General features: G+C 42.8%; 1 protein-coding gene across 1 annotated transcript in view; it reads right to left on the minus strand.

The window, feature by feature from the left end:
* The window catches only part of LOC126355954 (uncharacterized), a 113,099-nt gene that overhangs the window by 51,108 nt on the left and 45,948 nt on the right, over positions 1-16,043 (minus strand). The window contains exon 2 of the mRNA XM_050006543.1: positions 8,510-8,683. Coding sequence (XP_049862500.1) covers positions 8,510-8,683 — 174 coding nt within the window. The remainder of the gene's footprint in view (positions 1-8,509; positions 8,684-16,043) is intronic.

Below are 16,043 nucleotides of genomic sequence, written 5' to 3' on the forward strand. Positions count from 1 at the left end.
TGCGATGCTTTGATTATACGCCAAAAGAAACTCCATGACAGCTCTCTTCTTGGAACGCACCTCCGTTACAAACGCCATTTTGAAGACTACGTATAGCGTCGCCACTTATCAGAACTTTATGAAAGAATAGAGGCAGAAGCGGAAATATTTCACGATTTCCCACAACAAATTCCGCATTTTTTTCAACCTAAACTGGTGGAGAATAATTTTGTTATATATATGAAGGTAGTAACTGTTCTCGAAAGAACAGATACCATTGACGACCGTGCAGCTTGTCTAGAATAAATGATAAATAATTGAAATCTTCAGCTGCCGACAGGTGTTCTTCATATACCTCGAACCCGGGTTCGAGTCACGGCCGGGACTCACATTTTCAGCTGTCGCCATCGAGGTACATGAACAACACCTGTCGGCAGCTGAGGATTGCAATCAATTATCAAAAAATTTGTTGCATTACTTACTGAACGCCACTCGCAGGATGGCAATAGGCCGGTACAGCCCACAGTTAATTGTAACATAGGTACTTGGGAAATTTAAATGGCAAACTTTGAAAAAAAGGCCACGTTGTTTCGAGAAGTAGTATTCAAGGAAGACTGGGCAACAAGTCTGCTGCCACCATCAGAATAAAATAAAAGAGGTCTAGGCGAATTTTTCCCTTGCTTAACACACGAATGCAATAGGGACAGAAATTCGCTGATAATAGTACGAATGGCACGCACTATCGGTTTCTCACCTCTCATCTAAGTCATCCCTCAGTTACACATTTCGCAAACGTTTAGAAAACTGCCGCTCACTTTCACATGACTTAACACTATACACAGGCAGTTAGAGTACATATATTGCGTCCCGGGGGGTAAAGGCGTGGCGACAGAAGAGGAACAAGAAAGGATCTCCAAGTTTTGTAAATGTAAGTCAAGAAAAAATTAATACAGTCTACCTTGGACAAGTAATACAGAAGAACAGTCGTGGCTGGAAGGCTAATAATTTAAGGGCAAGGAAGATAGAAATAACCTTTCAGTTTACTAAAGGTGAGCACAATAAGAGATTTATCTCCTCACTAGCAAAAGCACAGCGCTACGTTATCGTTTATGTTATTATAAAACCAGAATAATTATATACTGCTGAATGCCTGGATTTGACTAAGAGAGGAAAAACAGACGACATAGGAAAGAAAACGCGGTAAATCCTAAGAAAAGTGCTGAGCGGTTCTAGGCGCTCCAGTCTGGAATCCTTTCTCGGGGATGGACGTGTGTGTTGTCCTTAGGTTAGTTAGGTTTAATTAGTTCTAAGTTCTAGGGGACTGATGACCTTAGAAGTTAAGTCCCATAGTGCTCAGAACCATTTGAATCATTTGTAAAGAAATCTATGTGATCAAGACGGACTTGTGAAAATAAAAGCGACTTCATATGAAGATTGATACGAAACGCTGAGTAATAAATATACCGAACGCTATATTTTTCTCATGATATAAGAAGTAAAATGGATCCTGCATATGAATTAGCAAAACAACTCTGGCTTTCAGGGTACAGATAAAAAAGAAAGAATGCCATCTTTATGTCTGTTGTTCAGTTTTCATTTATTAATGACCATGTTAAGATCCTTCTAAGGCTCATCCATAATCTCCATGAGGTTTTGTTTTACAAGTCCACGTCGGCACTCCTGATATCATCACATAATGAATTACTGAGTGGTACAAATAACTGTCTTCCAGATGCCTCCACATATGGAGGACGGGTGAATCGATTGATCTTGTACGCGAGCGCAGGTTTCCGAGGCCGTTGTTATCTTCAGTCGCAGGTTCGAATCCTGCCTCCGGCATGGCTGCGTGTCATGTACTTAAGTTAGTTAGGTGTAACTAGTTCTAAGTCTAGGGGGCTGATGACCTCAGATGTTAAGTCCCACAGTGCTTAGAGCTATTTAATCCATTTTGTTATCATCAGTAAAACGTTTCAAGTTACCCTCTGCCAGGCAATTAAATGTGATCTGCAGAGTATCCATGTAGATGTAGATGTAGATGTAAGTGGGCTATTCTTCATGTTGGTTATAAAACAAACGTTTCCGCCTCTTTTAAAGCGGCACGTGGCCGCATAGCCGGAAACGCTTTATTCAGGACTAAGCTTGTAATTTTGTTTATTATAAATCCACACCGTATGGCAGGACACGCGACTGTAAACAGATGGACATACAGCATCCACTTTGGCGATCCCTATTTCTTTCCATATCTTCGTCCATATCTTCGATAATGAGAACCTAATTTCTTCCTGCAAGATATTTACAAGGGGCGTTCAATAAGTGATGTAATACATTTTTTCCTCGCTCAATTTCGGTTTAAAAATGCAGAATTTGTAGTTTGGTGTCGTGGGATATTCCAGCTTTAGCCCCTATAGTTTCAAGAAGATCCGATAGGCGGCAGCGCTATACATAGCCTTCAAAATGGCGTCTGTTACGGAGATGTCTTCCAGACAGGGAGCTGTCATTGAATTTCTTTTGGCGGAAAACCGGAGCATCCTAGACATTCATAGGCGCTTGCAGAATTTCTGCCTAGAGGCGTCTGTCATCATCGCAGCGTGGCCGCCGAAACCTGTCCGATCTCCCGCCTGCCGGCCGGCCGCACGCAGCTATGACCCTGCAACATTGAAACGTGCGGACACTCTCATTCCATGTGATCGACTCATTACAAACACCTCGCTGCACAACTGTACGCCTTGTTGGTAGTGGTGACACGCTCTTCCATCTGTTGGGGTTCTCAAAAGTGTGCACCCACTGGATTCCTTACCGCCTAACAGAAGACCGTAAAGGGCAACGACGAACCATTTGTGCGGAACTACTTGCGCGTTAGGAGGCTGATCGTGACAATTTTTGTCGTTGATCGCTTCCAGACATAAACATGACTGTAATCCATGGAGTGGTGTCACACCATTTCTCGCCCGAAGGAGCCTGCCGCAGTGGGCGATCGGTTCTAGGCGCTTCCGTCCGGAACCGCGCTGCTGCTGCTACGGTCGCAGGTTCGAATCCTGCCTTGGGCATGGATGGGTATGATGTTCTTAAGTTAGTTAGGTTTATGTAGTTCTAAGTCCAGGTGACTGATGACCTCAGATGTTAAGTCCCATAGTGCTCAGAGCCATTTGAACAATTTTTTTCGCCTGAAGGAAAAGTTCAAAGTTGCACCCTCAGCCAGTATGGTCATGGCGAATGTATTTTGGGACTGTGAGGGAGTTATTTTGTTTGATGTACTCCCACATAATGCAACGATCAACTCGGAAGAGTATTGCGCTGCTCTCAGGAAACTGAATAAACGACTTCAGCGCTTTCGTCTCCACAAAAATGCAGATGAACTTCTCCTTGCCCACGACAACGCAAGTCCTCACACAAGTTTGCTCACTAGAGGAGAGCTTTCAGAAATTCAGTGGACAGTTCTTCCTCATACACCCTACTACACCGTCCGCCTACCATCTGCTTGGCCCAATGAGGGATGCACTCCATCGGAAGTAGTACGTGGATGAAGGGAGATTGTTGACGCAGCAAGACGTTGGCTCCAACGCCGACTTTTACAGTGGTACTATGGGGGCCTACAGGTCTCCCAGTACGGTGGGATTGAACGATGATTATGTTGAAAATAGAGTTTTGTAGCCAAAAGAGTGGGGAATAATATGGTGTATTGGAATCATGGATAAAATCGACCTGCTTGCAAGAAAAAAAAAGTGTTTCATTACTTTTCGAATGCCCATCGTATCTTAATTACCCAAGTATTTGAAACACTTTGAGGGACGGTTCTTATAAAAAAATGCTGCGGCGTAGCAAAGCTGTTTCGCGTTTATGAACCGCGGACTGACTGTTGCTTGTTCATTGCCCCGCTCTGTACCGTTAATGACGGCACGAATATCCAGCACTTCACGGCTATCCGCCTGCCGCCCCCGCCTTAAGAGCAGGCGCTGCTGGCTGGCACGGCACGCTTTCACCAGGATGCGGCTGCCTATCGTGTTTCACGGAGTGATGCCCCGTGTCTATTTGTGGAGTTACCGCTCTGTGAAATCGGGCAGCGGTCTAATATCCGCGGGCCGCTGCTGCTGATGAAAGCTCCTCAAGTTTCGCGGTATTTTGTTCCCAGTTTGTTTCCGGAATGAAAGTTTTTATGAAATTACCCAACGGTGTTTTCTGTCAGAAGGCGAGAGTTGCAGCAAGCAACTCAGCGCATTGTACACTTGTAGAAATTAACATAAGTAAAAGAAAATTAAGGATCATCAACAAGAAAGAATACCAAACTGCCATCCAAACATTAATGGTAAACTTACTTAACGAGAGAACTAACATTAACAACAAATGGGATAACACGCAAGAAATTGAAGTCCGCGCCGAGAAAGGCAGAGCCGCCTTTTATAATAAGACCAATGTTTTCAAGAGGCGTAATCTGTCAATGGAGACCAAATTAGATTTTCCCCATTGCTACATATTTTCCATCCTTTTGCATGGAGCTGAGACCTGGACGTCGACCGCGGCGACAGGCAAACGACTTGAGGCATTTTCGGTGTGGTTGTACATGAGTAAGACAAGAGTGCCATGAACAGATGAAATTACTAGCAGTGGCATTCTCCGCAAACACAGTAAAAGACGGCCAAGCATATGGAATGTAAACAAGTATAAATTGTTTCAGAATATTCTTCAAGGAAAGATACCTGCTGAAAGAGGTTGAGGAAAAAGAGGAACATCTTTCCTCGTTAACTCAAGGACATGAACATCACACTCGAGCGGGGAACTTTTTAGAACAAGCAAATGTAATTGATTGTGATGGTCACCAACATTCGGTAGGGAGAGACACTAGAAGAAGAAGAAATGAATCCCACACCCTAAGGAACTATGGACCTTTGCGCGGTGGTGAGGTTTCTGTGCCTTAAAGTCACAGATAGCCCTACAGTAAATGCAACCACATCGAAGAGGTATCTGTGGAGAGGCTACATTTACAGTCCGCAAATCATTTAATGGTGTGTGGCGAAGGGTACTCTGCCTACCACTGACACTCCCGTACTTCCCTGTTCCACTCAAGAATGGTGTGCCGGAAGAATAATTATTGGTAGGCTTCCGTGCAAATTCGAATCTCTTTCATGTTTACCTTTAGGCTCTAATTACTAGATATATGCAGGAGGAAGCAATTTATAGTTTGACTGTTGTAGGAAAGTATGCACTTGAAATTTTAACAGTAACCTACACCGCGATGCACAACGCTATACTTGTAGCGTTTGCCACTGGTGTTGGTTGAGAATATCCGCGACGGTTTCACGCTTGGCAAATGAACATGTGACGAAACGGTCTGCTCTTTTTTGTATCTTCTCTGTTTCATCTATCAACCCCATCTGGTACGTCTCCCAGACTGACGAGCTATATTCAAGCACTGATCCGGCGACTGTTTTGTAGGCTACTTGGTCCGTGGGTGTACTACACTTGCTGAACATTTTTTCGAGGAATCTCAGTGTGGAATCTACCTTTCCCCCGATTAGTTTCATGTGGTCGTTCCATTTCAAATCGTTCCGCACACATACTCCCAGATATGCAATGAATGTAACTTCTGCCGGTTATTGCTCTGCAATCGCTTAATCTTACAAAAATGGGTATTTCGGGATATGCTTGAGATAAACATTACATTTCCTTATGTTGAAGGTCAACTGTCAATCTCTGCACCATGCGTCGATTACCTGCGAAGTCGTCCTTGCATTTCGCGACAGTTTTCTAGCGTTTTGTGGCTTCGCGGCTTCTGTGTATACAACAGCATCATCCGCGAAAAGCCTCAAGTTACACACTGCGCCACTTGTTGTCCTACAACCAGTGCTGTTTTTCTGGGGGAACGCTGGGGGATGCGTACCCCTAAACTTTCTCGTCGATAAAGTAATTTTTTTACGATGTTGAGAACTTGGAAGAGTGCCAAAGATTTACTTAACGGACGTAAATTTTTTATTTCATTGTTTCGTGTTAGTAATTGCAATACGAGCGATACCAGTGATAGGTGTGGATGGTTTTTGTTGTATTGTTTCTTTAAGTTGTGTTTTATAGGTTAAATTATGTGTTCGGTAATATTTCCTTGTATTGTTTTGTATGTCGGAGGGCTGATTGGACTCACTTGTTTCATTTGAGGTGTATTATAGGTCAATTGAAGAGTAAGATACCATTTTCTTTTATTGTTCAGGGGCTGGTGGGAATCGCATGCTTCATTTGAGGTATTGTAAACTGAAGTGTTCGATACCACATTCTCTTGTATGTTTGGGTGTTTCTCGGCTTCATTTGACTTGTAGTAAAGTCAACTGAAGAGGCCGATACCATTTTTAATTTTTTTATATTTATTTTTATTTTATTATTTTATTTTTTTGGTAGTTCGACATGTTGATGACGTCATGGCTAAAAGCAGACGGGTGGTATCACATGCTTTAGTTATAAGTAAATTTCGCTGCATTATATCCAACGTCGGTGTACCCTCAAACTTTTCTTTAGAAAAAAAGCACTGCCTATAACACACCGTATGATACACCATAAGTTCGTTGAGAACGTCAGGCTTTGTTCTATTTTCTAGGAACTGTTCAGTCCAATCACACAGCTGGTCTGATACTCGTATTCACTACGCCCGTGTTTTGTTCATTAGGTGGCAGTGCGGCAATGTACTGAACGCCTGCCGGGCGACAGGGAACCCGGCAACAACCTGGGCGCCGGTATCTACTTGCCTTCTGCGTCACGTGGAAGTACTGTTCCAGAAGAAAGGCAACACTAGCAGTTCGCCAGACACCTTCTAGCAAAGAAAGCTATCTGCTCGGCTGCGCTGCGGCAGGTAAAAGAGCAAAATGGTTACAAAAGGGCAGATCCAGCACTGGAGAAACTGGTGGCGCGGTGCAGGCAGCCGTAACTATCGGAGGAACACGAGGCCAACCGGTTTCGCAAGCTGGGGGGATCTTCGCCGAGTTACGCAACGTCCGCCGTGCCAGCCAGCGCTCCCCCCTCCACTGCCCCCTCCTCCCCTGCCCAACAACAAGGGCGTCCCGAGCGCTGCGCTCGCTCTGTTCCGCCTTTCTACTCAACTCCTGCAGCACCGTCCTGATCTTAAGGGTCCTAGTAATCCATCAAACAATATTTCAAAAATTACGAATTTTTAAATTACTTACCTGTGCGGCTTTGATTCATGTGTTTGTCAAACGTATACTGTGTTTGACATGTTCGAGAGAAATTTTGATTGACGGTCAATTTGACAAGATTCGGACGTTGTTTATGTTGATGTTCCGCCGCACACGTTTACAGAGTAAGAGGAAAATTATCTCAGCTTATCGTGAGATTCCACAACTGAGGGATCAGAAGCTGAAGGGTACATGTGATATTTTCTAGAAATACGAGATAAGTGCAGAGAGAGCATGATAAAGCATGTAAAATTGTTGTGGCAAAGGGATGCAAGCGAGATCCCACTCTTCGCTGCTCCTTGATGAACGATAGGAATACTAGTTGCAAGATGTCACGAAACAGTTGACACCAAAGAGATGTATGAGCACGTTTATATGAGTTTCTGACGTATGATCTAACAAAACATGGTAGAAAAGGCAAAACTCCAAAGAATGTCTTCTTGTCCCCTCCGTATGACAATCTCCAACGATTCCTAAACACAAATATTTTCTCGATATGCCACCATATATCCCGTCTATCCATTATGTATTCCTCTGCTCGATTCAACGTGATAAAGCACAACAACTAGGACTGACCCGCTAGATATCTTCACAGAATCACTGTATTTATTCAAAACAATCTGCCCCTGAATCAACACACAGTTAAAAACGTTTTAAAGGTGTTTTCAAACAACCACTATTGTCATTTCTTGGAATTGCGTTTAGTACCACAGTACAGTCTTCTTCGATGTTCTCAACTGCATCGTAATAGTGTCCTTTCATTGACAACTTCAATTTGCGGACAACCAGAGGTCGGCTGGGACCAAATCCGGGTATACGGCAGGCGATGCAGAACTGTGATCGATTTGCTGGCCAAATCTCGCACACAATCTCCATTTTTCGGGCTGGGTCATTGTCTTGGAGGAGCAACCAGGAACCTGCCTCTCGGTTCGATGAATTCTCACCATGAACGACGGAGGACCCAAAAAGCTTGATGTTGCCTCGCTGCTCCACGGCCAGTGCCAGACACGTACTGTTACATTCGCAACCAGGACACCTGCTGCAGTGAAGCTAGTGCTTTGATCTTCTATACGGCTGTAGTTGAAACTTCACAGATTGTCACGGCACAGCTTGCCACACAAGCAGTAATAACAGAACTGGGACACCTTGTATATGAGAGGGTGCTCACACGAAATTTCGGAAGTAGGAGGGAGGTACTGGCAGAACTGAAGCTTTGAGCACGTGCCTGCTCTTACACACACTGGGATGCATCACAGCGCGCCCTCGGTAGGTGTCCGGACACTCGCGACCCATTGCTGTCCAGTACGTAACGTTCTTCCACGAGGGGGACGGTAGGCAGTAGACAGGTGAGGGTACAGTACCTGCTGGCGAGAGAAGTCCTCCTGCAGCTGGAGCTGGAGCTCGCAGGAGCGCGCGGCCTGGATCCAGGAGGCGGCCAGGATGAACGAGCCCAGGATGAAGCTCATCAGCACCAGCGTCACGGCCGCAATGCGCGCCACCTGCACCGCCGTCGACCTCATTGGCTTCTGGTACGCCTGCAACAGCGACAGCGCGAGCTCCGTCAGCAACAGCGCCACACCATCTGCACTCTGCCTTACTCTAGTGTTCAACACCGGCCTTCAGCGTGTCTTATGAAAGGGATGACATTAAGGGGGAAGGACGTCAAACGGGGCGACTTGGAGCAGGAGAGGCAACACAGGACATTTCAATTTCCACTGTCTATACTACTACAAGTAAATTTATAAAACTTTGTCAGCATGACCAGGAAGGATTTAGAATTCAAAGTCTTAGCAGTGGAAGTTCGAAAACATAACGAAATAATTTTTTTACATGTGAAATTTCATCATTTTTTTCACTTACTAATGGCAGCATTTGTTGCTATAGGTACACTTTTCTTCATTAGTAGGAATTTTGTGCAGCATGCAAACCATACTTAAAGGTGTATGAAACTCTAGAATTTTCCAGATCTATTAAAAACTGTGGTAAAATTGAGGTAATTAACTATAAAATTTATGTTTTTTCTAAACATGATGTTTAAAATATAACAGCTCATTCGTTTTTTCATAAATGTAATAAATTCTAGAGTTTCATACACCTGTAAGTATGGTATGTATGCTGTGGAAAATTCATCGATGAATCTCTCTAACTTATGAAGAAAAGTGTACCTATAGCAACAAATGCAGCCATTAGTAAGTGTAAAAAATGATGAAATTTTACACGTAAAAAAATTTAATTTGTTATGTTTTCGAACTTCCACTGCAATGAGTGTGTATCCTGAATCCTTCTTGGTGATGCTGTAAAAGTCTTATGAATTTATTTGTAAAAGTATAGTCACTGGAAATGAAAATGTCCTTTGATGCCTCTCCTGCTCCAAGTCGGCCCGTTTGACGTCCTACTCCCCCTTACAACAATCGCACTGACATTCTGCAAGTATCATTTGTGGTTCTGGCGATGTTCCTAAGACGCTAAATACATGTGAACTCAAGTGAAATTTTCCTTTGCGTATGATCCTATAAAATTTGAAATAACTGCACAGATATGAAGTGAAGGCCCTGGTGAGTGTAAAACAATGTATTTGGTCATCGTCACTGTCGCACACAGTACACGACACTTTATTTTCCATTACCTTCATTACCTGTGTTGCATCACTTCATCTTTCTCTAACCCTTCCACCTCTTCTCTCGTGTCAACTCCTGCTTGCGCTTAAAGTTTAAATATACCTGCTCGTAATTTGTCTTGTACATTTTATGTCACTGTAATTTCTAAATGGTACATATTACATGTAAATTTTAAATATAAAGTGAAGTATATAGAAAACTTGCTCAGATGTAAAAGAGGCCCAGATTATCCTCATCTTGCAAGGATGTATAAATAAAAAGAAACGAAAATGTAGTCACTTGAAACGATATATGAAAAAACTGTTCAGATATACCAAACCTAATATACTCTAAGGCGACAAAACTAATGGGATAGCGATATTCACACATACAGATGGCGGTAATATCGCGTACAAAATGTGTAAAAGGACAATGCTTTGGCGCAGCTGTTGTTTGTAATTAGGTGATCCATGTGAAAAACTTAAAAAAATGTTCAAATGTGTGTGAAATCTTATGTGACCCAACTGCTAAGGTCATCAATCCCTAAGCTTACACACTACTTAACCTAAATTATCCTAAGGACAAACACACACACACCCATGCCCGAGGGAGAACTCGCCGGAAACAGCCGAAAAATCTTATATCGTGACTACATCAGCACTGCAGGAATTAACATTGAACGCGGAATGTTAGTTGAAGCTAGATGCATGACAGTAAGCAGGATATTAGGGTTCGATTCACGATCTAGCAGAAATTTTCAGCTTGCAATATATACTCATTACGTTTCAAGTTAACCACACCTGAACGGTTTTCATTGATATCCGTTCAGGTCAACGGTTTCATCCCTATCAACCCATTCATTTCATTTCAATACAGTTTAATTCACTTCATAACATATACCTTTTGTGGAAGGGAAAGACTCGATACTAACCGACTTCATTTCCTTAGCGATGCAATAACCCATAGGAATGACGCAAGAAGGAATAAAGTTGAGCGGCAGCAGAAGGACCGGTCAGAAATTAGCTGATGCTTTCATCGTATGTTCATCATTATGTGTGTATTACTGACTATCGAGCCCTTTATATTTATACCATACATAGGCTTTACACAAAGAAAAACCGCAACTGTTCGTCTATAGGTCTTCCTTGTAGAAACTTACTAAACGCAGCAACAGTTATATGATAAATAATCATCATTTAGGTACTGAAAACTAACGAATATTACTCTGAAACAGGAGGAAACAAGTGCCCGCAACATCGCTTCGAAAGGTATGTCGATTAACTTAGCAACTCTTGCAGACGATTACTTTGCTAGACTGGGTGCACTGGCAGAGATGTCAGACATTTTTCAATGTAATACGATGACCATGGCACTCAATCAATCGTACACGACACGCATCAACAAATCTACTAAATAGACTGCCAACACTGCGCTTGTCCTTTCCCTTCTGGAGTACTGCTGCACGCTATCGGATCCATACCAGACGGGATTGACGAAGCACGTTCGAGGAAGGGCAGTTCGTTTCGTATTATTGTGAAATGGGGGGAAGGAGGGGTAAGAGTGTGTCACTGATATGATGCGCTAACCAGAGTGGCAATCATTAAAACAAAGCCGTTTTTCTTTAAAGTGAGATGTTTTCACGAAATTTCAATCACAGCTTTCGCTTCCGAATGACAAAATATTTTATTGGTTCTTATCTACATAGGAAGAAACGAACATTCCAATAATTTAAGAGATATCAGAGCATGTATGGAAAATTTTGTTTCATTTTTCCCACATGCAGAACGGTCGAGAAACAGTGTGCACCCGTCGGGTTAAAGGAAGACATCAAAGTAATTCAGAGGTGGGCTGTTAATTTGTTAGCAGTAGGTTGGTACGACACGTAAGTATTACAGAGATGCTTCGGTAACTCAAACAGGAATCACCGGAGGGAAGCCCACTTTCTCTCCGAGAGACACTATTCACTGCCGAACGATTCTACTGCCGCCAACATACAGTCCACTTGAGGACCGAGAAGATAAAATACGAGAAATTTGGGCTCACACGGAGGCACACAGACAGTCGTTCTTCCGTCGGTCTGTTTGTGAGTGGAACAGGAAAGAAAATGGCTAGTAGTGGTACATATGGTGGCTTGCGGAGTATGTACGTAGATGCAGAAATGGTTCTACGAACATTCTGTCAAACATTTAAGAAAAAATTGCAGAGTAGTTATGCAGTTGAAAAATGAAGTACAAGTGGAGGTCTGCTGCAAGCTTAAGGGACTTGAAGCAGTTGCATCTCTCGACCGTTTCAGGTGATGAAACGCGTATTCGTCTTAATGACTCCTGGTAGCAAACACTGGAGCACAATGTGGAAAACTCCCAGTCCTCTGACACCGAACCAATGCATAGCCGTTCTGTCTGCAATAGAGGTTCCTGAATGTCTTTAAGTTTTACCAAACACGATACGCCAAGTGCTCGCCAACTCGAATTTTCTTCGTCCTGCTAATCATGCCTGGATGATTCTGTGAAGCAAAAGTGCATAGGGAAAAATTATTTAATGGGTTGGTGCATGTTGGTATTCCGGTTGCTACGGGCTTATTTATCGATTGTCATTTTTTATTTGCAGTTCGCTGTTGCTATTTCAGTTTACACATTGTCGTTTTGTCATGTGGACACAGTGAGTGTAACTGTGGACGCTAGAAAATGTAGTGCCAAGTGAAGAAATCGGACCAGTTCCGACATAGTCTTCTGCTTGAGATGAATAGAGGGATGACAGCAGCAAATGTCATTGGACAGCTAGTCGGGGTGGCCGAGCGGTTCTAGGCGCTACAGTCTGGAACCGCGCGACAGCTACGATCGCAGGTTCGAATCCTGCCTCGGGCATGGATGTGTGCGATGTCCTTAGGTTAGTTAGGTTTAAGTAGTTCTAAGTTGTAGGGGACTGATGACCTCAAAAGTTAAGTCCCATAGTGCTTAGAGCCATTTGTCATTGGACAGAGCTTGCCCAGAAAATGGTTTTTTCCTTTTCAAGGATGATCTATTGGACATTAGTAACTGTCCACGTTCAGGAGATCTTCGGGATTTTATGAAGATCGTTTAAACTCATTAATCCATAATGATCCACGCCAGTGTATTCGAGAAATGGCAAATGTGATGAACTGTGATCGTTCCAAAATCCTACGTCATTTGCTTGCATGGGGAACGTTCAAAAATCAGGTGTATGGGTACCGCATGCTGTGAGCAAAAATCACAAAAATCAGCGGGTGCCCATCTGTGCATCTCTGCTTGCTCGTCATCATTTGGTTCGTAAACAGTACCAACCATTCCTATCCTGTGTCGTTACTGGTGACGAGAAAATCTATCATAAGGAAAATAAAGCAATGGTGGAGCCCAAACAAAGCAGAAACTCCCCGTACGAAGACGTGCGCATATCCAGAAAAGATAATGTTATGCGTCTGGTGAAGCAGCGACGGTGTGGTGTACTACGAATTTCTTCTCGAGGCGTAACCATCACTGCTGACATTTATTGTCAACAGCTGAGACGTCTTGCAGACGCAACCCAATAACAACGACCAGGAAGGCTGCGTGGTGCTATTCCACGATAAGATTTTCACTTTTTCTGTGCGCTATCGAACAACCTTCAAGGAATTTAAAAAAAAAAAAAATTCAAATGTGTGTGAAATCTTGTGAGACTTAACTGCTAAGGTTACACACTACTTAACCTAAATCATCCTAAGGTCAAACACGCACACCCATGCGCAAGGGAGGACTCGAACCTTCGCCGGGACCAGCCGCACAGTCCATGACTGCAGACCCTAAGACTGCTCGGCTAATCCCACGCGGCAAGGAATTTCCTTTCCGGACGAAAATGGACCGACGAGTTCTTCTCCTCAAAACCATGTGATTTCTACAGTCGCGGAAATGTAAAATTATCGCAGCGTTGGTGAGTATTGTAAATATTGAAGGAGGATATATTTTTGATGAGTAGTGTCTCTGTTATGTGTAGCTGTTGTGTTTATTGAACTTACGTACAAAGAACCTACTCGTACAGCCCAGAGGGCGCTAATTTGGGAGATTAGAAGGCGAGGCAGATCCAGGCAGAGACCACGCGGCGGATTAACGACCGAAGCTGCTGCACCGGCCCGACTGAGAGAGGTTTTAGGCGGTTTTCCCATGCTTGATTATGCCAATGCTGGGCTGGTCTCAGAAAATGCGACACATAAACAGTACAAATACGATCATACGCAGAACTAAGTTTAAACGATTCACAGACTTGTCTATCTCAAGAAACAGACGACTGCGGTGATAAGAATGGCATTCGGCCGAAAGTTAAAAAAAAATAAATTTGCCGAACCTGAGTATAGCGTAACCCACACCAGAAGGGGTAAATGCTAACAAAAAGAAGAATGAGTAATTGTAAGAGAGTTGCGGTTGCTGACTGGTTTATTGGATAAATGTGAGATTAAAAATTCAAAAGTGCAGAGTTCGACACCCAGCCGATCAAACGAATTTTTTTCTTACTTATCGCTTCTTCCATTTCTGGCAATGATTTGTCAATCTGAAAAATGCCCGACTGCACTGAGGTCTACGTCAGAGTTTCTGGGTAAGCCATTTCAGTGACACATCATGTTGATGACAATATTACCGTTCTATCCCCTGCAGGGTGTCTGGGATCTTTCTATACCCCAACGCTTCTTTAACTACAAATAAATAGTATTAATATGAACGTAGTCTTCTCATCTTCCAGCATGCTTCTTATGGACTTTTTATTATAATTGAGTAAAATATTTTTGGTTGTACCACAGTTCATAGTACAATGATTTGAATTTTTTTGCTATAGAATCAGTACCCCAGGTATACAATACCTGATTTCAATATTATTTTTAACTTCATTGCGAAAATTAAAACTTGGGAACAATGCACCTTTTAATCGACGTTTATATGTCAATTGTTGTAAGAAATCTGTAGAAAGTACATATACGTGCATTGTTATGGCAAATTCACAGTTAGGAATTGCGTTTTGTTGAAGTAAGACGTGGTGTTATATTCTATTCGCCATGGATGATGATATAGGATTTGAAAGGGGCTACAGTCTCGTACAGACTTTAGCAGATTTACGGAGGAATGATAGCCATAATGAATCAATTTTTGGAAATGATGATAAGAGTGATGCTAATGTAGATATGATAGAGGAAGATATGCAGGCCGGAGAAGAAGTGGATGTGAGTGAATGTGGAGAAGATGGTAATGGTATTCACGAAACTAATATGCTCACTCTTGTATCTAGAAGTGGACAGATTACATATGACATAGTACCACCTGATGTGCGCAAACAGGTTTCAAGAAATGTAACATGTAAAACTGCATATGTTCCAAATCACCTTAGATCACAGTTACAGACAAGGGAAGATATATATATATATATATCAAACATAGCTAGTACATAATTACAACTTACACGTAAGGAACTATGGAGTTGTCATTTCAACATTGTGAATGGGTCTCTCAATAAACCATTATTACTTTTTTGGAGATATTTTACATTTGATCGCCATTAAGTTGCTAGAACCACTATGGGGACAAAAAGGACTCAAGGCATATGTTTTTCAAGAGCTGATACCACACGAGGACTAACAGAGCTGAAAAATTCTTAAGTTGTTGATGCTTCGATTCAATTATAGTTATATGTACATGCGTATTTATTTACTTTATTATAGTGTGTACGGCGTAACACCTGTCAGCTGCCTTAAATGTTTCGTAGCACGGCGACGTTCACAAAAATTTTACGTACGTCTCAATCCCCGAACTCCATAGAAATTTCGAATAGTGATAATTCAATGGGGTATATAAGTCACAGTTTTTTCTAGGCTGTTAACAGAAGAATCTAGAAAGCAAAATAAGACAGATTTCTCGTCACACTCTACAGGAACGTAACCTGCCCGGTCAGAGACCTTGCGTTATTCAGGGAAGTGGTGCCCGCACTGTAGGCCAAGTAACTTCCGTCTCATTTAGCGGTGTGCGGGTGGCCGAAATTTCTCCGTTCTGTCTGCGCTAGAAACACCTCCTGTGGCTTGCGACAAAGGGAAAACGCACTTTTTGAAAGCGTAGCCCGCAGCGGAACTTTCCCACTGAAGCCGCATAGACCTATGTCCGTGTCTGTAATTTTCCGACAACCAACGGATGGTAGAACGCTAGCGGCTCTGGTGCATGACATAAGCTGCGGTTGCTCATCAACCATTGGCAGCAATTATAGATGATGGGTGGCGTAGCGCAGAATTTAAAATACTGAGCTCCTGCTCATTATGAGAGGAATGTTC

The sequence above is a fragment of the Schistocerca gregaria genome, chromosome 3, assembly GCF_023897955.1.
Source record: "Schistocerca gregaria isolate iqSchGreg1 chromosome 3, iqSchGreg1.2, whole genome shotgun sequence".
Classification (NCBI taxonomy): Eukaryota; Metazoa; Arthropoda; class Insecta; order Orthoptera; family Acrididae; genus Schistocerca; species Schistocerca gregaria.